We start from the raw sequence: 24695 nt of genomic DNA, 5'->3' as shown, positions 1-24695 counted from the left end.
GGTGGCAAATGAGTGCTGCAGGTTTCTGGCTGGCATGATTTCAGTTTCTTTCTCTGTAGTTTATGTAATCCAATTAGAACCAATTCCTCTACTTCAGGATATTTTAAATACAATACAGAAATCACTGCTAAAGCCCTCAAAGCCTTTAGTCAGTTTATCAGCAACTTTATTTGAATCACAGTCACTCTACAGCTTACCCTTTCCTACTTATAAAAATATGAAGAGACTATTAAGATGATGCTTCTCTTTTTGGACTTTTTTTAAATGATGGCTACAGATTTGACTTATTAGGGATTTAACTGGAATGCACCTATATAGGGTAGCCAGATGTGTTATGTCAAATAATTGCTTTAATATCAAAGATGTTAAAAAGTGTGCTAATTGAAATTACTTCAGTACTTCCTAGATTGATTGAGCAGCCAACTTTCCTCTTGAGACATCAATGTGTTGAGGTTTACTTGAAGTTTTAAGTAAAGGTACACAGATTTCAACTCTTTCAGCTCGCTGGTCATACTTATTTCAATGGTTTCTGTATTGTTTGTTCTGCTGCTAGGTATTCAGAATTTCACCTATTCACCTTATGACCTAGTTGATAGCAAGACCATATTTTCTGTGTGTAAACTTTGAGTAGCACAGATGGCTTTCTTATTTTGAGTACATTTATTTGGTAATTTTTTTAAGGTAACACAACCATATGAATTTCTTGTTTTGAGCCAATGTATTTGGTGAGACTTCTTTAAGGCAGTGGAGGAAGATAACAAAACTAAATCAAGTGACATCCTGTGTGTGTTTTTCAGATGTCCTTTGCACTTTAATGCAAATTATAATACTTTAGAAACCAATAAAATTCCACTAATTGAGTCAAAATTGTTTTAAAGAAGTAATATTTTATTGACTTGTCTGAAGTTTGCCAGGTCACAAAATGAAAAAAAAACCCAAACAACTAAAGTAGCAAAAAGTTATGCGTTAGCAATAGGAAAAACCTTCCTCCTAAAAGCCTATGATAGTTCTAGTGGAGGAAAGTGTGAAAAGACAGTACATGTTTATTCCTGGGGGTCAGTGACAACAGCAGTGGTTGAGTAGGAGAAAGGGCTGAGGAGAGCGGCGATGGTGTAGTGGCGGTGGCCGGAGTCATTAGCAGTGAACACCACCTGGAAAAGGGAAAACTCCTGGTCACAATCAGCAACATACAGCCAAAGCAGCTCATTAACAACTAAGCAGCACACCCCACTTCATCTGCAGAGCACTTTGCTGCTTCTGTTCAATGCTTTTGCCCTTCTGCAGGCTAATGCTTCCCATTACTTTGTGATTGCCAAGGACTGAGATACTTGTGGGATTTGGGCTGAGATCCACAGAGCCTCAGCTGCAGTGAAGCTGGATGGAAATACCGCACCTGAGCCAGGCAAACTGCTTTGTGATGTGGAATAGGAGGGTAAGGGGGAGGTATCTCAAATGACCAGTAAGAAAGACAGGGGTGAAATTCCACCCAGGGAATTTAAATACAACCCCTGTGTGACGTGGCCAACAAGGCAGGTAGCTGGAGCCCAAAGCCATTTTCTGTACTTCAGTGCCCCCTCCTGTTTTTAAGACCATTGGTGATGGGTCAGTTTTTGCATTAAGAACTGAGTGTCTAGACTTGCCAGAACAAGGAGAGACCCTTGCACTAAGACAATTCAAATCTGCTGCTCTTCAAATTAGTCCAATGGGACTTGGGACACCCAATTCCCGGGAAATTTTTGTCACCTGGGTTAAATTCCAGCTTTCTTTAGCCTACTATTTGATCTATTTTCTAAATCATGAGGCACTTTCTATAAGTGAACTAGAGAGTTCTCTCCTATGACCAAAGTCTAAGCTGCTGGGACATGAGGACTGTAGGCTTCAGCTATCCTGTACACACTCCGTCCCTAAACTCTTCCCACTTCCCAGGCTAGCTTGTTGGCCTGTAGGCTGTTATGTCAAGGAAAAGCCTCCTCAGCCTAGCTGGAAAATCTCAGTCAGGCACTTTAAAGCACCTTCTGAGGTGTACCCCTTACAACTTTCAGACATCCAAATGGTTAGGGAATACTTTTGAGGTTTCTTTTTTTGACCTAAATCACCCAAATGGCACCTCAGACTTTATGGACCTGGGACTCAGTCATTTGTTTTAGTCTTCCACTAGGGCTCCATGATCTTGTGGTTTGAAATGTTCTACAAGATCACCAATAGCTGTTCCAGACTACTTAAATTGGGGAAACTTAAATTTAATGACAGATTAAGCCTGAAGAATTGAAACCCATTTTTGGATGTGCTATGTAAATGTAGTAGAATAGAGTACACAATAAATCAGTGTAGCACTGAAAGCAAAGGGACAGACAGGACATTATCACATCATTGGCCTGCTTTTGAGATTGAATATCAGTAAAACAGTCAACTTTTCCTTTCCCACTATGGTTATTTCTTTACTTTTTTTAATACCTTTATTTCTTAGTTGTATATATTTTTATACCCATATTTTTGGTACTGAACAACATTTAAAAAAAGACACACCAGAAAAAATAGTTTTTTTTCTGTAATTACATGTCATATTAGAATTCAGGGATTTTCATGTGACTGATATAGGGAAAATACCTCTGATGTAAGCATAGCTTATTTCCTGTAAAATTAGGCATTCTAAATCTCTCCATGCCTTCAGCATCAGTAAAAGCAGTTTGTTTGTTTGTTTATTTTTGTTTTTCTTGGGTTTTTTTATAAGAACTGTCAACTATTGAATAATGCAGCTCTTTTCAAGCAAGATTCCCCCCGCTGGTATGAGTGGGTGAATGGGCACAGCTACACTTTGGAAGAGCTGTGTCAGCATTTGCAGGGAAGTTGGCTCCTGCCTGTGGCTTAGCTGGATATTTACTGCCTCTATTTGCCCAGTGCTGTGTGGCAGTGAACCACTTCACTGAGAGCTGCTGCTCCTTCACTATTAGAGGGCTGTGTTTGCTCTTTCCAGCTGATGCCACTAGACAGGCAGTGTGTACTGGTTATCAGTGTGCACTGGTTATCAAGGATATTTGCCACTACTCACATCAGCGTACTCATGGAATGCAGAAAGCCCGAGCGCCTTCCAGTAGGAGCTGGTGTCAAACTTCACCATGTACTTTCCCTCTACAAACTGTTCTTCGGATGTGAGATCATGAATCTCCCCATACTCTGTGGTTTTCCTGTAATGATTAAATATCTATATAAATATTTTATGCTATCATTTAGATGCTAAACAGAAACAGTCAGTGTGGAATATTAAATAGCAGAGGTGCCAAATTCTACATTGAGCAGCCTAATCATCTGAAATAATTCCTTCCCTCTATGTAGTGGATGTTTCCATACATTGCAGAATCTATCCTTGCTACCAACTCACCCATATACATCACAAATCAAAGCTGGCTGGTCCCTCTTTTAGTATCATGTCTAACTTGTACCCAATGTTCTCTGGAACCAAAGGTTACTGTCTTAGGAGAAGGAATGTCATGATGAGAGGCAAGATGCCAAATCTCAAAATAAAACTAAGCAGAGAAGAGAAATTTTATTGGAAAATTATTTTGTTTTCCAGTTATCAGCACTGAGGGTCTGGAGTTTATTCCTATACAATGATGTGATTTTATGTGACCATTAGTGATAATGTCTTGAAAAAGCAATTTAGCATCATAAGATTTTAATAATTTGAATTACAATGCCTTGTTCAAGGAGCAGGGCCCTCTTGCCATGAATATCATATAAATGAGAAATAGGAATTCCCAGCTCAGAGCTTATGTGCTCAGCTCAGAACAAAAAACTGTGGATGGAGAAATTCCAGTAGCAAGAAGGAAGTATAGCTGGCACTGCACCTTATTTGTTTGAAAAGGAGGCTTTTCAAGCTTTGTATGACAGCTGTTTAAATATTTACATACTTAGCTCCTAAACACCATTTATGTCTTTTCCCTCCTATTACTTAGTTTCTGAATTTTTAACCTTTTGTGTTTGTTTGTTTTTGTTTGGGTCTTTTTCTGCTGAAAATATTTATTTGATATTTATAGCACTTCGTAACCACATGATTTAGTTGAAGGAAAAATGAAGAAAGCCTTGACTGGGAGAACTAGTGGAACTTTCCTGTCTTATGGCAAGGAGTAACTGTCTAGGCAGAAAACAAACTTGAGGAGGATGAGTGGAAGTGGAGAAAGCAGTGACATGCTGCTTATCTGGGACAGGATCAGCTGTGTTATTGGGCTTTTCTTTCCCAGTCCCTTTCTCCTCCTTCACCTTATTTGTAATCTTTGGTTAGTGGTGTTAAATAAAAAAAGACTGAATGTCAGAGCTTTTGCTTAAATTAAGAGGTAGCAGGATTGAAAATCTCCTACTCATTTTAATTTTTCTTATTTGTCAAGGCTGACAAAAATTTTATTGATCCAATACAATGTATCCAGGGCAGACCAAACTTGCAGGGAATCAAAATCCTATTTGAAACAAGTATCACAGTCAATTTGTAAAATGTACGTATCTGTTTTCTTTTAGTTTAATTAGTAATTTCTGGTTTGATCTATATTGCTTTAATAAAAGAAGAAAGAATTCATTTGTGAGTGTGCCTGAAGCTGTGAAACAGACTTACTGAGATCCTGCAGAAGTCAGCAAATCATGTACTTCTGCCTATAATCTTAATAGTCTAGCCGAACAATTAAAAGGAAAAATGGTGTCTGCCTCAAAATCTTTGTTCAGAAAAACAAATTAGTTTTAGTTTGAGAAAAGTGTGGATGGAGCTGGAATGGTGCTTTTCCTAAGGGGTAGTGCTCCAGAGTGTCAGATGTTCATCCAGAACAGCTGGGAAACTGGAGACAAGAGCTCACTTGAAAATGCATGCCCACTACCAGAAGTTAATGGCACTTTCTTTATTTTAATTATTAAGTGGTAGTCATTCAATGCAACTGGTCACACAAGGAAACCGTTCAGCATCACTGCTGCACTGACAGCCAACAGGACACTGTGTGATTCAGAGCCTGGAGGGGATGAGCACAAGGCAGGGATGCTCAGCATTCAGCCCTGGTAGCAAAATGCCGTGATTGCTTCTGAACAGCACTTGTATTTCTGTCTGAGTGGGGGACTAAATATAATATGGTTCCTTATTCTTAACAGGATGTGGACTGCCAGCATCTGCTGTAAGATGGACAGCTAAATTTAAAAGCTGTGCTTTTCCAGTAAAGTTATTACAGTGCCAGCCCATACTGCAGTCCTGATCCTATTTTTGACTGTCTGCACCTTAGCTGTATATTGTAGCCTGGTTAAATCTACACTGCCTGTACAATGATGTTTATGGACTCTTAGAACATACTGCACTGAGATAAACTGTGCTCTCAGATGCAGACTGATGAAGAAATATCTCAGGAACACTTTCAAAATACACAGAAGTCTTCTCTTTCATGACTTGTAACCCAGGTCACATGAAAACTGTGTTCGCTGACTGCAACTCTTGAACCACATGATAAGACCTAGATTTCAAAAAGCTCGTGAGGAGTGAGAAGATCAAAGCTACTCATGGGAGGATCTCATATAGAATCTAAATCACATGTTCTGCACCCTAAACCCTTCCCCGGTATGTCTTAGCTGAAGTTATCTCTTCTTGCGTATTTTTAGCTCGAGTCATTTTGAAATAAGCCTCTTAATAAAGTCAGCTCCTACTATTCTGACTTCCCCACTGCCCCTTAAACACCGTTACTCAAATTCAACAGTTGCTAAGTACATTTGCTTAATTCCATGAAGTGTGCTTGCAAAACATAAGAAAACAAAATGGTAAAAACATAACTACAACAGACATTTGTACAAAATGTAACTTTCCCATATGTATCTGCTATGTACTGTAACTTCAAAATGTTATTCACCTGACAGGAGTATTTACAGATTGTGTTCCTGGATTCATTCACATTTTCACATTTCATTTAACACAGGGAAATTCTGGCTTCCCCAAAAGAATAAAATTGTAATTGCATATGAAAACTTGGTTCAAACAACTGCCATCAGCTAAAGTCAATGGTATCACTGAAAGCAGCCTTGGTTGTGATGCAAGTCAGGAAAAATGTCAAAACCTTTACCGACAATAAAAGTTGTGATTTAATGTTCCTTCACTGCCATCCCCCAGCAAAATGGTTCTCATTTGCCTAGGGTTAATCTTCTCAATTTATATTTAAGAAGATGTGATTAGATTTTCTTGAGTTTACTAACCTAAAGTGTCAGCAGAAGTTGCCTAAGAACCACAGGTTTTGTCTCCATGGGCTTATTGAGAGCAGGGTTGCAAACTGAGCAAGAAAATACTGTTATGCCCCAGAAGTGAGGGCATTTAATAATGACATTACATTTCTCTTATTCTTCTGTAAATTGTATTTTGTATTAACTGTTAAACAGTACTTTTTAAAATGAAACATTTTAAATAAATTTGTTTTCTAATAATGAAAGGAATGCTCACTAGGGATAAGATGTTATCCTTGTCTCTGCTTTCCTTGAAAAAAATGTGTCACTTTTCATGGAGTTTCTCTGTTCATTAAAGAATAGAAATTCATTTTAGGAGTCATTTATTCCTAGGTTAACACTGAGCACATGGGAATGGAGTTTGTTTTTTTAAATCTTGTAAACTTTCTTGCTACTTTTCAATGCAGAAAAACATATTTTGGTTTTCATTATATAAAAAGAAACCATTCAGATGGAGAAAAAGTTATTTCTCCTTATAGTCTTCTTCTCTGGGTTTTTTTTTCCCCTCCTGCTTATGTGTAAATCATGCTATAAAATATCGTAGTAAAAGACAGTTAGATGTACAGTAGACTCCTGTCCATTCTTGTGCTTATCATTCTGTGCTTGAATATTCTGCTACTACTGGAAACTTCTATTGAGTTATTTAAAAATCTGATTCAACAAAGTTTTGCAATGAAAGTTAAATGTCTAAATACCTCAGCTACTTGAATTTTAGTAAACCTAGTTCTTCCGTTACTCATACACCTGTCGCAGACTGAAGGCATTATTGTCTGACCCTCTGTGATGTCCTAAGGTATTTGTAAGGATGCTAGATATCTGTTGGTATTGGTCTGTCATTCTAGAAAAACACATTCAGAACTAGAGAAATGACCTCAAACTGCTGGGATTTTGCTTCAGTGTTGTTACAATAGTAACTTAAGTAGTTACAACAGTACTCTTAAAAACTATCTGGTCAAGGAGTTTCTTCCAACCAGCACATTTGATACACAGCAGAAGATGAATAATGAATTATTATTTACATGTGTGCAGACAAAGCCTACAGAGAGGATTTTGTATGTGAGTGCTGCAAATAAAGCTCTATATCCATTGCATGTGAATGTAGGTTTGTCCGGATTACGTATAAAATGCTGGTAAATAGGCTTTTTTTTCTTTTTCTTTCTATAGAAAGGAAGGATAATACTGAAGCTAGGATAAAAAATAAGTATCAAAACTAGTCCCTTACAAAGATAAGATGAGCATCTGAACATATTTTTGCAATTAACATTTCAGTCAGGGATAAGTTCTACTTAAATCTAACAGATTTGAGATCAGAATTCATGTGCTGTGAACACTGATATTGTGGCACATGTGTCAGAAAACATGTTTTGGTTTTGATCAGAGCTCCATTCCTTTAACTATTCAATTGCTTGCCCAAGGCACCCTGAAAACAGCTCCAGAAGACCACACAGCTTACCCAACAGCAAAGTCCTGCCAGCTTCCATCTTCAGCCTGTTTAAAAACTTTAACATTGACACCAGATGCAGGGCTTCCTCTGACTGCATCCAGCACTTTCACCATAAGAGGGCATTTGGAATCAACAGAGCCATGGGAGACCTTGGGGAAAGGAGGAGAAGTTGTATAGGAACAGTTCACCAAGCCTTCAAAAACCTTCTCCCAAAGAAAAGATAGATTCTAATTGCAGAATTACCATTCACTTAAAAGCAAGTTCTCTGCCAATGCTATTCAAAGCTAATTTCCAAGCATCTATTTCTTAAGCAGGATATCTTAGAGCTTTATACTGATACTTTATTACACGCCCACAGATTGCTTGATCAATATTTAGAGTTGCTCTAAATGGCTCTATGAAAAGGGTATAATGCTATACCTTTTTAATATGATCATAAATATGAAAATAGCAAATTCTTTTAAGTGAAGACAAAGTATGTTATCTGGGGAAAGAAATACCAACAAAGAAATACATATGACATACTAAGGCTGAAAGAATATCCCTCTCTTAGACTTCATTACATTATAAGGAATCCTTAGTCATACTTCAAAAGTAGTTTTTAGTGCTTTAGAGAAGCACTTGTTTGGTGAAGCTGCCTCTTTATTGAGGATATGGGATGTGCGTCATGAACAGATAGAAACAAAGCAAAATAAAAGGTCACACCATCTAGAACCCTGACCCTTCCATAATACCTTAAAATAGATGGGTAAATTACAAGAAAAGAAAAAAGTTTTAAGAATTCTGAAGAATACTATAAAAAAACCCCAGAAATAGCATTCTGACAAAGCCCAATGGTTACAGAATTTAATGGATGAGGAGGATGCTAGTCATCTAGAAAATCTAGATTATCATTCTTGTAATGATTGAGTTTGAAAACAAAGAAACTCACCAGTGGTGCAGCTTCAGAGAAAAATACCAGTCCAGCTAAGAAAACAAAGAGCACAGACTGAAAGGCCATTCTGCTTGCTGTTAGTGAGCCCTGGTGCCAGCAGCCAGGAGCTGAGGGGATTTGGGATTTTATAGCCAATCCAACAACAAAACAGGCTGCTTATTGGGTGCCCATATGACTCCAAAACTGCTGATTCAGATTATTTGCTTAGTAAATAGCCCAATCCTAGAGTCAGTCCATTGCTTCATGGCACTGCCATTGAAGTCAATGGAAGGACTGCAGGATCACTAGAGAAAAGAAAATAAGTAACGGACACAAACATGACCCTTGCCTGGGGAGATTACACTCATAGAAAGCCCTCCACAAAATAACAAAAATGACCTTTGTTTGCCCAGAAATCAAACTAGTTCTAGGAGAATTTCTTTATTTTGCCTTCAGGTTGGGCATGATAATGCCCCAATGCTTTCTCTGCACCTGCCCCATGTTTCTTCTCAGTATATCCAGTTCTTTCCGAGGATCAGATCCCACATAGGGATGCAGACTCCGTACATGGGTGATGGAGTTTGTTCATTGCCTGGCTCAAGCAGTCCTGGATTCCCAATCAGTCTCCCTGCTTGTTGGAAAGGAGCAATGTCTCTGTTTTGAGACACAACTTAAATGGTATCTGACACAATCTGTCACCCACCAGAAGTTTGTAATGATTCATCTTGCCCAACCTTCACGTAGACACTGAGGTCTCCTCTTAGTCACTGGCAAAAGACCTGTGGAGAGCTGTTCCCCTAGGAAGCTAAAGATCTCAGAAAAATGAAATGAGTCCTCTCTTGCACCATGTGCAAGAGAGCCAAGGCAGCCAGCAAAAACTGGCAGCTTTTGCTAACATCTGGCTAAGGTTCCAGGTGCCAAACCTTTATTATGCTGGGAATGTTATTGTTACATGTATGTTTGTACATGTCTACATTTGTAAGTGTACAAATATACATTTCAGAGGTTTTTCAGGGGTGGACTCAGCCCCAGACTAAGCTGAGAGAAGTCATCTGGGGAAGTTGGCATGGTATAGCTGGTTTTGTTCAGGTGCATCACATAAACTGTCCATACTGTACCTTGTGCTAGTTGAGAGACAAAGAAACTGCCCTTTTTAGCAGATACTTTTTCCCACATCCTAAACAACCCTGAATCTACATTTTTCAGGAGCTGGCACTCATTTTTTACTGATTTCACAGTATTCTAACAAAAAGCAGTTTTCTTGAATAGGATTATGATGGAAGTCTTAGAGAGAAATCACAGATGGTATTCTCCAGAGACTTTCATGCCTTCAGGCTGCTTTAGGCAGTTTTTCTCTCTAGGCAAAGTTGATTTTTGAGAAAAAAAATCTATGATACAGTAATCTCCTGCCCTGAAATCAAAGTGCCCTTTGTCCTTACAGCAAAGCAGGCCGATACGTAGGTAACATTCTACACACATTTTGACTGCATGTAAAAGTCAGGGCAAGGTGCCCACCAGTAACAAACCATGTTCCAATCTAATGCTTGGGGCTTGTATTCAAATCTTGGAAAGTTAAATGCTGCTCCTAGATCTGTGACACAACATATTACCTCATAATTTTGTTCTCATTATTAGTGAATATTTCTCTGAAGCAATGAAGTTTTGTATGTCTGGAAGAGAAATGATCTCTATTCTAGGGCAAGTAGGCTCTCCTGTGTTTTGCTGTCAGCTGTTCTGCAAGGAGATAACACCAAGGAGTTAATTATATTGGCACTTGGCTTCATGTCCATATTATCTCGCTTCCCTCCTTTGTAACATTGATTGACCTTTTGGCAGTTGCTTCTTAGAGTGAATAATGAGCATGAAAAATTCTAACCCCAATATAATTTTTATCCCAATGTCCTTCATTTACTGTTTTTTTTCAACTCTCAACATAACCCAGACAGGGATTCTTTGACTACTAGCAGGGACACCAGTTTGAGTGGAAAATTAGACTAGACTTTGTGTGTTTGTGAATCTCCTTTCACACATTTTGCACACAACCAGATCCTTTCTATAAGTTCTAAGGTACAGGTGGACTCAGTGAGAATGCAAAAAAAGAGAATCTACTACATCTCATCTCTGATCATGAAGCATCCAGAATTTATACAGAATTCTATTAAAATCCATGCAGACCTAATTTAAAATTACTATAGCCTAATGAAAGCAATGCTAGGTTGATCTTCCCCCTTCCATTGTCAGCCTCAACTTAGTACCACAATGTGGTAATATTTTCCATAAAATGCACGTGAAGGATCAGGGATTTGGAACAGCTGGTGGAGAAGGATGGCTCTCCCTTGGTGGAAAGCCAAAACCAAGCTTATCCCAGATACAAAGTAAGAGAAGCTGAAATGAGAAGAGGCTGAGCTCTGAGATGCAAGTGGAGCTGGCAAACTCTAGGCCTTCTGAAGGAGGAGGAAGCTGCCATGAAGAGCTGGAAAGAGGGCAGCTCCCAGAGACTGCTAGCAGGGTACATGTCCCGGGAAATGTGGTGCAACACAGGGCCTTAGCACAGAGCAGTAGCAAAAATGCCCTTTTGTGAAAAAAGAGCAAGCTGAGTTACTGGAAACTCAACAGAAAGAGATATTTAGGAATTCTGGTGTGGAAGAAGCTGCAGGGTAACATGGCTAAAACAGAGATAGTATGAGGCTATAAAGGGCAAGCATCTAGGATCTAGGGGACTTGTGAAACCCAGAAGAAGGGGTGCTCACCCAGCATACAGGGTTTTTAGGGTGCTGGGGAAGAGAACAGCCAGGAGTCCCTGGTGTACCCAGTAACCTCAGCTTTATGGAAGCCAAAAAGTATGAGACCCCCAGTGATGGAAAAATTTAGATAATCTTCAAATATGTGAATGATTTAAGACTTATCTGAATTCCAAATCAGTTGAAGTTCATCTCTGAAGAATTAGGATTAGTGCTTATTCTAATGAAAGTGTGTTCCCATCTTGGAAGCATTAGAGTGTTTAGGTCAAGAGCAAACATGTCCTGTGGCTAATACTCTTGTTTATGTAAAGGATTTTTCCCACTATGCTGTGGTATTTTTCTCTCTCTTCTATGTAGTCTCACACACTTAGGCTTGTTTTACACAGATAATCTCCTTATTCTCTGCAGCATTCCCTTCTATTTGACTTCATTTAGAAAGCCAAATAGACTGCTTCTACATAGCAAAATGCTCAGACAGGCTGGAATACTTGACTTTGACCATAAAAACCTGTAAGCTTCTCCTGTGACATTGGAATGAAAGGCCCTGATAGATGATAAGCCATTCAGTAATCTGGATAGAATTCCCAAACTCCCTGTTCAAAGAATTAATGAATTCCTGGGCTCTGAAAAATCCTTTCTATAATATAGAGAGACCTGAATGTGATACTTTTTTTCACTTCTCTGGAGTAACATTCCATAGGGACTTAGAGGAAAAGACCTGAGATTTACCTCTCAAAGGAGTTCACCTAAATTTTCTAGGTGAAAAAAGAGTCAACTCAACTTTGTGAGTTTTACTTCAGGTGTCTGCCAGCTCATTTGCTGTGGCAGAGCTCTGGCACTTAAGGAGAGTGCTCAATGCAGTAACTGTGTGAAGCCAGTGAGAAATCTTCTGTTGCTTTCACTATTTGCTAATTATACAACATTCCCCCTCTCTGCAAAGCCAGGGATAATGCTTTTTTAATTAATAAATGTGCTCAGGGAGGTTCATGTTTGAGCTTGAATTTCAATCTGTTAAGAATGGTATTAAAAATTGTGGCATTCCAGGTATGTGTGGTGTTTGCATGTTTATCAGCCTTTTTCATTTTAATTTTTGCTGAGGATTATGTCTGTATTTTGAGTTTTAATGGTCATTATCAGATTTTCACAGGACTAGCGCTGCCCAGTTATTTGGAAATAAGGAAACACTAATGATCTTATGCAGAAAAACAAGGAAAACATCCTTATTTTGCACCTTAAATCATATCCAGTTACTTCAAAAGTGAGGAGGTGGATACTGTTAGCAAACAATTTTGAAGACAGATGGGTTGGTTTGGTCTTGAGGTATAAAATCACAGGGTTTTTTATAATTTCCAAGGTTGTGTCCAAGGAGCATCCTGGGACATAGCTCAAAGTCCAAACAAAGAGACATATAAATAGATGATTCTTGCTTTAGGGCATTTGTAATGTATGAATTCACCTGGCACCTGCTCATCTCAAGCAGGCTCTGAAGCATTTAAACTCCAAGGTCACTGGGACTGATAATAACTTCTTCATCAGCTACCCCTATAGGTCTTGTGATCTCTCAAAAGCAAACTTCTGTTATTCAACTCTAATATGTATTCATGTCTACATACTAATCTATCAGTCAATCTTTTTTTTAAATCAGACAAGTGATTTAAAAAAAAACAACCCTAATTCAGTTTATGTACAAAGCTAACTGAATATCCTTGTGCCAAAATTAATACTTCCTGTGTTTGAAAGATGCTGGAACTTGCCATGAGATCAATGTTTTTAAAGGTCAATCTATTTATTAGTAAAATGATTAGGTGGTTTATATTTTAAATTTAGCTTTTGTGCCATTCTTACAGGAAGACATGCACAATAAATCTACAGCATGATGCAAATGTTCCAATAACAAAAATAAATCTTAACACAGGTCACTATTTTCCTGGGGTCTTGGCTAGCCTATTTTGGGAGTGTATTATATTTGTAAGTGAATTTCCATCAATTATCCATTTGTTCTCAGTGGACTGCAGATATCAAATGATTAATTAGACCACACATGACAATCAAAATCTTCCTCTAGCAATAATGACCAAAAGAGGCTCTGTAGGGTTAAACTACAATCTTTTCTTAGGTTATATATATTTGCTAAGCTATTGCAGCTATGTACTTTGTTCATCATCTTGCTGTTTAAGATTGTAAAATGCTGAGTCTAGGGCACTTCATTCTGGTACCTAAATACAAATAGGTGTGAGGAAATGCCTGTTTTTCCATGATGCAGGGCCACCTGAGCAGGCCCTTGAAAAGCTTCTGCAAATTTGCACAGGGCCAAATTAGCCATTGGTTAATGTATTTTGAATTACTCAAGTCTCTGTTTAGTGGAGATCATTGTAGACACAGGCGATCACCACATGGACTCACATGGATGCAGCTGCCATGTGAACTGTGGTTGGTGTGCCTGTGGGTGCCTTTGCACTCTGGCATGTGTCCTGGCCCACCCAGACCACATCTCCCTCCTGTCCATCTGTCCCACCTTGTAATAAGATCCCCATCTGCCCTGCAATAAAATCCCCCGGGCATGCTGTTGAGTGGGAAGTTACCAAGTGACAGTGACAGTGACACATTTATGCCTTTCTTTTTATTAATTGAACTGGTGCCAGCTTCCTGCCAAAAGCTCTGAGGAAATGCTATACTAATCATTTTATCTCATAAACAGAGTTCCTGTGTCCACCACAGGCTTCACTCAACTTTGGCATCAGCTTCCAAGCACATTTTCCAGTGTCACAGTGACAAAACCCAATGAGTGCCTCATGAAAATGGATCTGAGAGGAAACAGCCTTGTATCTTGTAAGGGATAAAAAGAAAAAGTTATTTCAAAAGAGAAGGGACAGAACAGATCGTGACCCTATGTACAATGCATTAATAACATCTGTCTTTCCTTGTTTATTTTTTTTTCTTTTTGTTCTCCTTCAGATTTTAAAGACAAGTATAGAGTATACTACAGTATTTCTGGGAGAAAAGCCCAAGGGCTAGACACTTTTGTAATGTGGAACCAGCAAAAGAAAAGTGCTAATAGCTGTTTTAGACAAGCCACTGGTCATAGTTGTTTTTAGCTTTCTGAGCCAGAAGCTCTTGCTGGTTCTGCCTGAAGCAGATGTGAAGCTAGCTCTGTGACACAGGTAGGAAATACTGGGTGAAGGCATACTAAACCAAACAGGAGTATCTTTGGGGTAGTGCTTCTCAGCATGGTACCCATACACTGAGCTGTACAGACAAAAATGATTCACACACTTTGAAATGCAGTGGAGTACATGATTCAATTCAGGAGATTAACTGGCTGTTATTCCTTGGTATATTGTAAAGGAAAAATCTTGCTTGTGCATGTAAATTCACAAACTCTCCAGAGTGCTTTCTGCACAAACTGCTGTGTGCCTTACATAGTGGCAAACACAGGTTGCTGCTTAAATGGATGGACAAAGGCAACATGTGTATACCTTTCCATGATTAAGCCTCTGTGGTTATATCCCCCTTTACCTACTGCCTGCCAAGCTGGGGGACTGAATTCCAATCATGTAACAGATACATGCTCAGGTTTATAGGGCGTGTGAATAAGTCAATGCAACACTTGCCACAGATAAAAATAGCAACTTCTTTTCTCACTATGTCTGAACTAGGTTCAGAACACCTCCTGTACCAGAAAAATAAAATAAATATCAGCTGAGCCTACAACTTAGTTGTATCTATGACTCTTGTGCCACTGCTTTAGATCTACAGGCACAGCTGTTACAGAATCTGCTTTTTGCAGTCAAAGGACATTTTATACCTGCCTTGTGTTTGTGTATATTCTTTCTGGGGGACTTTTAGCTTCTCTTTCTTGCCCTGCAGAGTATATAGGCCCCCACAAACCACTGCTGAGAAACTGTTCAGTGTCTGGACTGTTCGCAAATTTTTCTGCATTTGTCAATAATTGTAGCAAAGCAGAGGATGTTGTGTCTTTAAGACAAACTCAAGCAGAACAGTCACCACCTTATTCAGCAGACCTCTATGTATCATGCAGTTTGTAGTGTCCAGGGGGTCCAGCAGCTGGCTTACAGCAGCCAGTTATGCCACTGCTACATTTAGGAAAAATTATTGCCTGTACTCAGGTCCAAGTGGGAGGAAGCTTGAGTTTCTGACTCCCAGCAGCTTGCTTTACAAACCTGGAGTCCACATAGTATTTTAAGCATTTTGAAAAAAACCCACTCTGCAAGGGGAGTGATTCACAGTGCTGGATGAGGATGGAGCTATCAGGGAATTATTCTCACTCCTCACTCTCATGAGGTGTGGAGGTCAAGTATGAATTGTCATTGCTGTACTGCCCTTCTAACAGCAGTTCCCAGATCAGACCACTCCTGTTCCTTGTACCCCAGCCTTCATGCAGAGTGGATCTGGGAGCCACATCTGATCCTGGGGGCCAGGCAGTGCCCTCCCTGTTTGTAGGGCAGCACTATGGTCCCTTCACTGCTACACGATGCAGTGCACAGCCTCCCATGTCTTCCTGAAAGTGCATCACAGCCCATAATATTGGAGCCACTGGAAACCAGCTTAGGGAAATATGTACTGGTAAACTAAATTTGTTTAATCCCCTTCATCTCTCTGATTTTCTCCTCTAAGCGTGAGTCAAAAGAATTTTAATCCCTCTCATGGATTAGGCCAGAGAAGGCATGGAGGCCAGCAGCGTGTCCACACCTAGCAGACCTGAGACCACACTTCATGTTCTCATTCTGCCTTAACAAACTCTCGAGTATGGACAAATAGACAAGTCCTTAGAATTGCTTGGATGCTTCAAAAGGCTTTGAAAGGTCAGATCAAAATCCTTACCCCCTCTTGCTAATTAGCACTCTCCCTCAATAGAGGACAAAAGACTCATGCACTCTGAATGACTCTTTATTCTGCTCTCCTTCTTGCAATTTAAAAAGATTCCTTCTCTTCTCAATATTGGACTTCACAACACTGTTGGTGACTGCTTTGTACTGATGATTTCCAATGAGCTTGACATCATTAGCTATTGGGCTCCTGGTGGCAAGGAAAAAGTAAAAAAGTAAATTTTAGCTTTTCCTTTAAAGATGATACTCAGCAAGTAGGTGTTTTAGTCTTTGAAAAATGATGAAAGAAGCATAGCTTGAAGTGGGAAAAACCAGCAAATAACTCCAGCTCACAACTATTATTTGGGGAATATTGGACTGTAGACAGAACTGTAGATCTTTTATTAGTATCAGCTTGATGAGTCTATTGAAGTTTCTCCACAAAGTACAGAAAGTCACATGAAAAGAGGAACACATACTAATTTTGCTCTTTCTTTGTGTCATTATGTGAGGAAAGCTGCAAATAGCAGAAGAGTGTAATTGCTAGTCACACTCCTTTCTGTTGAGCAATTTGCCTTTTTTTTTGCACCCAGGGTTGCCATGCAGAAGTTGGGGAGATCTCAGTGCAGGAAAGCACTGAGTTATACATGGCTTATGAAACTTTTTACCTTCTCTGCCTGAAGTGCAAGCAAAACTGTATGCTCATACACCCAGCTGGCTTGCTGATGGTGGATTTATTTCCTGCACAAGTCCATAAGTGCTCTTGTAACATCTACCAGCGCAGGTGTAATTGCCTTGAGAAAACACCCCTGGGCTCTTTTGAAGGGCAGAACTCTTCTGTTCCTTGCTCACAGCCACCCAAAACAGTAGAGAAGAGGTAACAGAGTGCCCAATTCTGCTCCTCCTCTTTGCCTGCTGACCAGCTCTTTCCTGAGGGGACACAGTCCTGTGCCCATGGCAGGGTACCCAGCAGCCAAGGAGCTCTGCAGGCAGTGGACAGACCCCTGCCACTGTGTTTTGTTTGTTCAGGAATGAAGAACTCTAGCAATCTGGAGCACAGCCATGTTGTGGTACAAAGAGCATCTTTTAAACAGGGTGCATGGGTCTGCAAAGGCAGGTCTTGGCTGCTCAGTTTCAGAGCAAAACACTACTGTAAAAACAAAACAAACAAAAAAAAAAAGCCATGTCCTTGGCTGAAGATAAACCCAGCAAAGCAAATTCAATCCCTTTAAAATGTAAATATTAATTTAAACTTTCATTCTAACACCACCCTTGGGTCTGTTGCCCTTTGGCTGGAATACCTCCCCTCTCTCCTCTGCTTCTGGGCAGCACTACTGGGATGGAAGTCCATCCTTTCCACAGTACAAGGAATAAATTGCTCAAGGTGGGAGGAAGCTGTCCTTGTAGGAGTCTTGTCTCTGGGATCATGACACGTGCAAAGAAAAAGGCATCCGAGCTGGACTATGGGAAGAATCTGCTGAATGCCAAGCAGGCCATGCAGTCTCACCAGGCACTCCAAGATGTGGCAGAGCCTGGTTGTTAGGCAGCTTTTAGCACATCTTTGAGCTGTCTCTCTGCCCCAGACTCACAGCAGCACTGAAAAAGATGATGCCTTATCTGACTGCTCAACTCTGTAGGCAAGAAGCACAGGAAAAGAAAAAAGGTGAGAAAAAGAAGGAAAGAAAGGTAAGAAGAAGATGGAAAGAAGAGGTTGAAATAAAAAGAGCATGGTGGCAGGCACTTAAACTTTACCTCTTTTCTGATGTTTATGAAAGTAACCGAACCTAAGAGACCTCAGTTATGCTGGCACTCTGTTGGGTGCAAAATGTCTCTCAAAGAAAGGACAATGAGGGGCTCTGGGTAGGGATCACTGCTAAAGATTACCACCCTCCTGCACCTCTCCTGAGCATCTCTTTGACACTGCAGATATTCCTAAAATATGATGATTACTGTTTGACCCAGCAGTTAAGAATAATTTCCAGTGCAGCAGTTTTGGCCCAATGGTCCCTTCTTTCACATTCCCCCTTCCGAAGATGCATGATTTTAATGGAGTTTGTGGTCATGTGTGTCTGGATTAATCTTGTGTTTCTGTAAGTAAAATTTACTAATTCTTATAAACAATGCTATTTGCACAACTGAGCTGTTCTTCAGGCAACTTGAAATTCAGGTGTCTGTACTTATATTGTGCTGAAAGGCACAATTCCCAGTAGCTGGGAAACCTGTTGTGCCTGCTTGGAGAGGGGCCTTTTTCATCTCTGCACAGCAAAGAGAGGAATTTTAAGTCAACCTGGCTTTCCATCCTCCGTTTGTAATTCTGTTGCTAAGTGGCAATGAAAGAAGATTATCGGATCACAGATTAACAGAAACCTCTATTCAGTGCTTGTGTGTAATTATACATTTCAGTTACTTATTTGAGAACTGAGCTTTAGTTTCTATGCTCCTACCTCAGCCTCACCCCTCCAGAGATTTTTATCCTGAGGGTCTGATCAGGATTCTGATAAACTGGCCTTTCTTTTCCACACTTAGCCTCTGCACCCTGGGGTGGCTCTGCCTGCAAGAGTACCCCGAGGGTCTCTGCACTCAGGGGGGTCTCAGAAACCAAATTCCTACTCTAGTGTTTTGGAATTATTTATTTTGGGAGAAAGCAGGAAGAGTATGTGAAATGGTTTAAAGAGTTCAGACCTGTCAGAGGTTTCCCATTTGCTCCCTCCGCTGATAAATTCCCTATTTTTTTCTCTCTTTTCCAAGCTAATATGTTCCACTGTCTCCGGCAAAAGTGGCCAAGCAGCATCAAAAAGTGGAGGAAGACACAACCCTGAGTGGCTGAGGTAATTATTAAATGTTAAGGGTGAACCCCTGGCAGAAATTGTTTAGAGTGGGTTTTGAGGGGAACCCAGTGGAAAGAGCTCAGAAGAATCAGGAAACAGCATATCTGGCTAATGTTGGAATGCAGACAGAAAGGGAAGGAGAAGTCTGGGAAGGAGATGTAGTTTGTCAGCTGTGAGAAAGGGTAACACACAGCACTTACATTCATGGTACAAGTGTGAGGGGCAAAGGCCTTCTTATGGAGGAAAAATTTTTGATTATTTTAAGTAGAAAAGCTGCACCAGGGAGAACCATGCAAGGAACAGGAGACAGAAGAAGGACAGAGCTGTGTGGGGCCCCATCTCTGTAAGTGAGCAGGAGGAAAGAACATGAAGTAAGCATTTAACTGGAGCAGGGAAGGGGGATGGTTGGAGGAATCACCTGGCATAAATTCAAGTAAAAGGAAGAAATGGCGTGGAGGGATGGTGAGAAACAAGAGCTGCAAAAACAACAGAAGGGAAGGCTGTGTGCAGGGAGAGAGGATATGCTTCCAGGTGGTGATGGCCCCAGACTGTCATACAAATAAAACAGAGAAACAGAAAGCAGCAATGTGTAGGAAAGTAAATCTGTTGGCAGTTCAATATACCTGCTTTACAGGGGACTGGTACTTTCAAAGTCTTATGCTCAAGTCTCCAAGGGAAGCAGCAACTCAAAAACAAACAAGGCTGAAATAATATTTTCTGAGCCAGTCTCTGTGTTTTAAACTGTCACTGACATTAAACATGTGCTGCTGCCCCTGTGCCCACTCAAGACTCTGTTTGTTGGACATCCTGTTTTACAGAACTCTTTGCAAAGGAAACACTGGGGTTTTCTGGTTTCAAATTTTAGATGGAATTAATATACACTCTCCTTTTTTTCTGAAGAGCTTGTGTAATTCTCCTGTCAGCCCACTCTGCTGTAGCTTTGCATGTAATTTCTCTTTGGAGGTAACTGTGCTGTTTCCAAGCAGGAGACCTTTTCACTAACATCAGTTTTAGCTCAGCTACCTCAGGTAGCTACTGCCTAGAGCAGTGGGTCCAAAAACGGACCTCCTCTTGCTGGGATGAATCAGCTGTTCAAACACAGGGTAAACATTCACCTTGTGGTTCCTACACCAGAACAGATTTTCCCCGTGTATATTATGTGTCATCTTCAGACTCAAAGAAGAGAATTGGCAAAATGCAGGAGGTGTTTGCTGCCCTTGAGGTTTGGGTGCAGCATCCTGGATGAGGACAGGATTTTGCTTGCTTTCCTCCCTCATCCAAATAAATTATAATCTGAGACACAGTGTTGTTGAATTTCAGTCTGAAGAGGTAGCATTGACATCATCATGGCAGTGCCCATGGACCACTCCAGAAGTAAGGGCCTGGAAGATCTTGCTGTGTGGAGATGGTGGAAACCAAAGAAGTGAGCAGGCAGATGGACCAGCTTGTACTTCTGAGCAGCGATATGTAGCTTGGGATTGCTGACCCCATGAGCAGCCCACTTTTGGGGGAAAAAAAGAATTGTGAAGTACCTGGTAGGCCCCTTTCTTCTGAAGTAATTTTGGAAGGAAGAAAAATACTCTTCAAAAATAGAGAGCATTCTCTTTTCATTCCTACAGACATCCTGCTGTTTTATGGGTAGTTACCTGCAGTCTAAACTCCAACTTTAACCAGAGTTATAAAACACTAAATTGCTTGTACCCATGAAAAATAAATTACTAGGGCTATGTCAGCCTTGCTGTTTGCTAGAGTGTTCAGTTATGACAGGATGACTAATTTATCCCTCACCTGGTAATGACAAGTGTTCCCCTATATGACTGATGTGATTTACAAAGACTCCCATTGGAATGACACTGGCCCCTCATGCCAGGCTGAGCTCTGCTCACAAGGAAAAGAAATTTCTGGATCCTCTCATGGTTTCCCTGCCTATATGTTGAGGAAACTACCTAGAGAACCCTGATGAAGCAAACACAATAGTGCCTTCATGGCAAAAAGGGTCTAGTCTTGACCCTAGGTCAAGGTAACTTCCTCTTACAAACCTTCCAGAATAGTGAGGTGGAAAAAGAAAGAAGCACTGATAAAGAAAAAACTGAATTCTCTGAAAAAATTATAAAGCATTAACAGAGAAAAGGGGTGGAAAACATACCTTATTGCAAAGCACATAACATTTTTTTTTTTTCTGAGGGGACATCCTGGGCTGCGTCGTGCAATATTTTTTATCAACCCCTTCTTAATTTTTGCTGATAAAAAAAAAAATCAACATCCATAATAAGTCCCTTTCTAAAGTTATAGGTTGCTCCCTTTGATTTAGAGTGATAGCCATAAAGAAGCCACCTCACAGTGAACTGCAGTGCTGGGATGATTTTTTATCTCCTCCTGTAGCTTGACTCCACCTGTATAAGCCCAGCACACGGGTAGTACTATCTCAGGTTAGAACTATGCAAAGCTGAGAAGAAAAACAGTGAAATAGTGATGGAGATGTTACTCTTGATGATTAGAGCGCTGATCCCTCAGGGCACTGTTTGTTAGCTGCAGTTCTATTAATCAGGCTGTGTATTGTTTCTCTTTTCATTACAGCATGCGTCAAAACTTCTGAAAGAAGAATGCTGTAAGGGAGTCCTAAGGGATTCATCTTTTGAGAGCAGGAATGTGCTGGTATATTGCCAGAGAACATCTTATTTAAGAGATCAATGACAAAGCTGGGAAAAAATCGTTATTATTTGGAAGGGATTTGTCACCGACATGAAAGGAAGCACTGGAAGGGAGAGGCTGTACTGCAGCCCAGGACCTGGTCCTGTGTTCCCATGGGCTTTACCGAGCACAGCCGGTCACAGTTTAGTGCCACTAACGAGGTGTTTGTGACCGACCCAAAAACCTTTCAGGTGCAAGGAGGCCGGGGCGGTGTCACCGACAGTGGGGTGCGGTGTGGGCAGCTCTGCGGCCGCTCCGCTGCCCGTCCCTGCCAGAGGCGTCCGTGGCTCCTGGCTCCGCTGTCGCCGTGTCACCCCCGCAGCCCGGCGGGCTGGGGACACGCGGTCACGGGCTGCCACCTGCTGGCCCCGGGCACCGCTCGCCTCCTCCTCACACTCCTGGGCGCTGTCCTCCAGTTGTAGGAAAAACTACAACAGCTTATTGTTGTTGCTTTTGTTGGTGGTTTTGCTTTGTGGTTTTGTTTCCGAGGCAGTGGGGCAGGAGCCTTCCCGCACAAGGAGGGCCGATGGAATGCTGGGGTGCACCAGGAGGAGTGTGGCCAGCAGGTTTAGGGAGGTGACCGTCCCCCCTCTAGTCGGCCCTAGTGAGGCCACATCTGGAGTGCTGTGCTCAGTTCTGAGCTCCTCAGTACAAGAGAGACAAGGAGCGACTGGACAGGGTCCAGTGAGGGTCACAAAGATGATTTGGGGTCTGGAGCATCTCTCTTATAAGGAGAGATGTGGGAGCTGGACTTGTTTAGTCTAGAGAAGAACGAGAGGGGATCTCGTTAATCCATATAAATATCTTAAAGACAGGTGTCAAGAGGATGGTGCCAGACCCTTTTCAGTGCCCAGACACGGGACAAGGAGTAATGGCCATAAACTAACACTTAAGATATTTCAGCTCAACATGAGGAGGAATTCACTTCTTTCCATTGAGGGTGGCAGAGCACTGGAACAGCTACCCAGGAAAGTCACGGAGTCTCCCTCTCTGGAGACATTCAAAACCCACTTGGACACATCCCTGTGTCACCTACTCTAGGTGACCCTGCCTTGGAAGGGGAGTTGAAGCAAATAATCTCCAGAGATCCTCACAACCCTAACAATTCTGTAATTCCATGAAGGAAAGATTTAATGGTTCTGCTTTGTGAAATGTGTTACTCCTTTACTGCCTCCTGGAAAGCAGCTAGTCATCTGTTGGCAATAAAGATAACAAACTGATTCTTTTATTTTCTTTTCACTGACACCAGGAAAAATGTCAGCCATTCCTCTGTTGCTGTGATAAAGAGCCTTATCTATGGTGGCAGACAGAGACAAGCATAATAAAAAAAATCCACCCAAAAAATAATTTTGCTACCAAAGTAAACAAAAAAATATATGCTGAAGGCAGCTTTCCATTTCCCTTCCCTTTGAGAGCCTGGATTTCTTTTCTAATGTTCTGCAGACAAACTTAATACACTTAGATACTGTCAAACTCCAACTCCCAGTCTGCGGGATGAGAAGGCAGCACTGGGGAGTATTTCAATTCCTATTGATCCTTTAATCTGGCTGTAGGGCACAGCAGGAAAAGGTAGACGTGGGAGAGAAACAAAGAGGGGTTATCTGAGGGGCAGGGCCTTCCAAAGGAGGCTCTCTCTGAAATGAACGCTGGTGGTAATAAATGCTGATTTATCTGTGGTACAAATTCCTTCCAGTGCAGCAAGCATTCCTCACAGAGTATTTCTCCCTAAAACACAGCAGAAAATTTTGTGAACTCAGACTGAGCAGTATGTTCAGCACATTCTCTTCCAGAAACAATTTAAAAAGTAACAGCTTCTTTTCTTCTTCCACACAATATCATGATACATATTGTGTCACATTGCCCTTTACTGCTAATCTCAAACTTCAGTTGATGCAGTAAGAGAGCCTCAAATTTTGTTTACAGCAGAACCTCACTGCTTGGAGGCTTTCTACCTCAAATAATTTTATTGCTCCTCTGACCACATCGTATCAAGAATATTTTTGTGCTATTCATGTGCTTCAAAAGTATTCTTCTTCTTCTTTTGTCATAGGTCAGAATACCCCTTCTCAGTGAAAAACCTGAATAAGATAGCTGAGAAATAATTGAAGACACTCTGGGACAGCATCATGTTCTGGCCTTCCTTTTGGATTTGGCACTGTGGATGTGGTGTCCTGGCTCAGTCCCTTCCCTGCCCACCCCCGTCCTGCTTGCTGACAGGAAAATGTGAGCAGCAGAAAAGGCCTCAACACTTTGCAAGTGCTGTTCAGCAATAACTAATGCATCCCTGTGCTAGCAACACTGTTCTGGTCATAAATTAAAAGCAGCACTACAGGTGTTCTACAAAGAAAATTAATTCCATCCAACCAAAAGCAGTATGGTAGGATGCCAGACTGCACTAAAAATTATTAGTGTGATTTGTAGAAAGGGGATCACACTAAAGGGGTGAGATCTCTCAAAAATGATAGACAGAAATACATCTTATAAGTGTGTTAGTGGGTGTCTTGAAAGGTTATGATTTTTTTACCAGAATGTTCATTTAAATATCTCCTGCAAAAGACTTCCTTAGTCCTTAAACAGCCAACTACACTTCTATACTGACCTGGATTAATTTACAAGTCAAATTTCACTACAGCTGCTTTTCCAGCTCCTGTTACTGTGTTATTGTACTTATACCTTCTTTTAATTTGACATGGGTTTGCAGCGTCAAATTCTTGAATTTGAAAGGAGAAGAACACAATGAAAAAGGCAGATAAATTTTAATTTTTTTTCTTATTTTAACCCTATCTTTCAAAAAAAAAATTATCCTGTGTGTCTCACAAGTATTTTGAACTAATCTTTTGGAGTAACAGAAGCAGAGTGAGCAAGGAAATTTATCAGAGTTTATAATGAAGGTTGACTGTATGCAAGTTGTAAGGGATATTTTCATGTGAGAGAAGACCTTGTTCAGTTCTATTCTAACTTTCTTTTCTTTGATAAGAGCATCCTCACTAACAACAAGGGTGCTGTAAGGTTACTCTGTTT

At 40.7% G+C, this 24695-nt stretch overlaps 1 protein-coding gene across 1 annotated transcript; it reads right to left on the bottom strand.

The window, feature by feature from the left end:
* Positions 1-867: 867 nt before the first annotated feature.
* LOC132078358 (transthyretin) lies at positions 868-8732 on the bottom strand. The gene is made up of 4 exons (XM_059480456.1): positions 8607-8732; positions 7685-7824; positions 3050-3185; positions 868-1151 (listed from the first exon to the last, which is right to left on the bottom strand). Exons 1-4 carry the CDS (start codon positions 8673-8675, stop codon positions 1044-1046), a joined length of 453 nt encoding a protein of 150 aa, XP_059336439.1. The 5' UTR covers positions 8676-8732; the 3' UTR covers positions 868-1043.
* Positions 8733-24695: the final 15963 nt, after the last annotated feature.

The sequence above is a fragment of the Ammospiza nelsoni genome, chromosome 1, assembly GCF_027579445.1.
Source record: "Ammospiza nelsoni isolate bAmmNel1 chromosome 1, bAmmNel1.pri, whole genome shotgun sequence".
Lineage (NCBI taxonomy): Eukaryota > Metazoa > Chordata > Aves > Passeriformes > Passerellidae > Ammospiza > Ammospiza nelsoni.
Note: the sequence above shows the minus strand (reverse complement) of the source record. Positions and strands in the feature narration are given on the sequence as shown.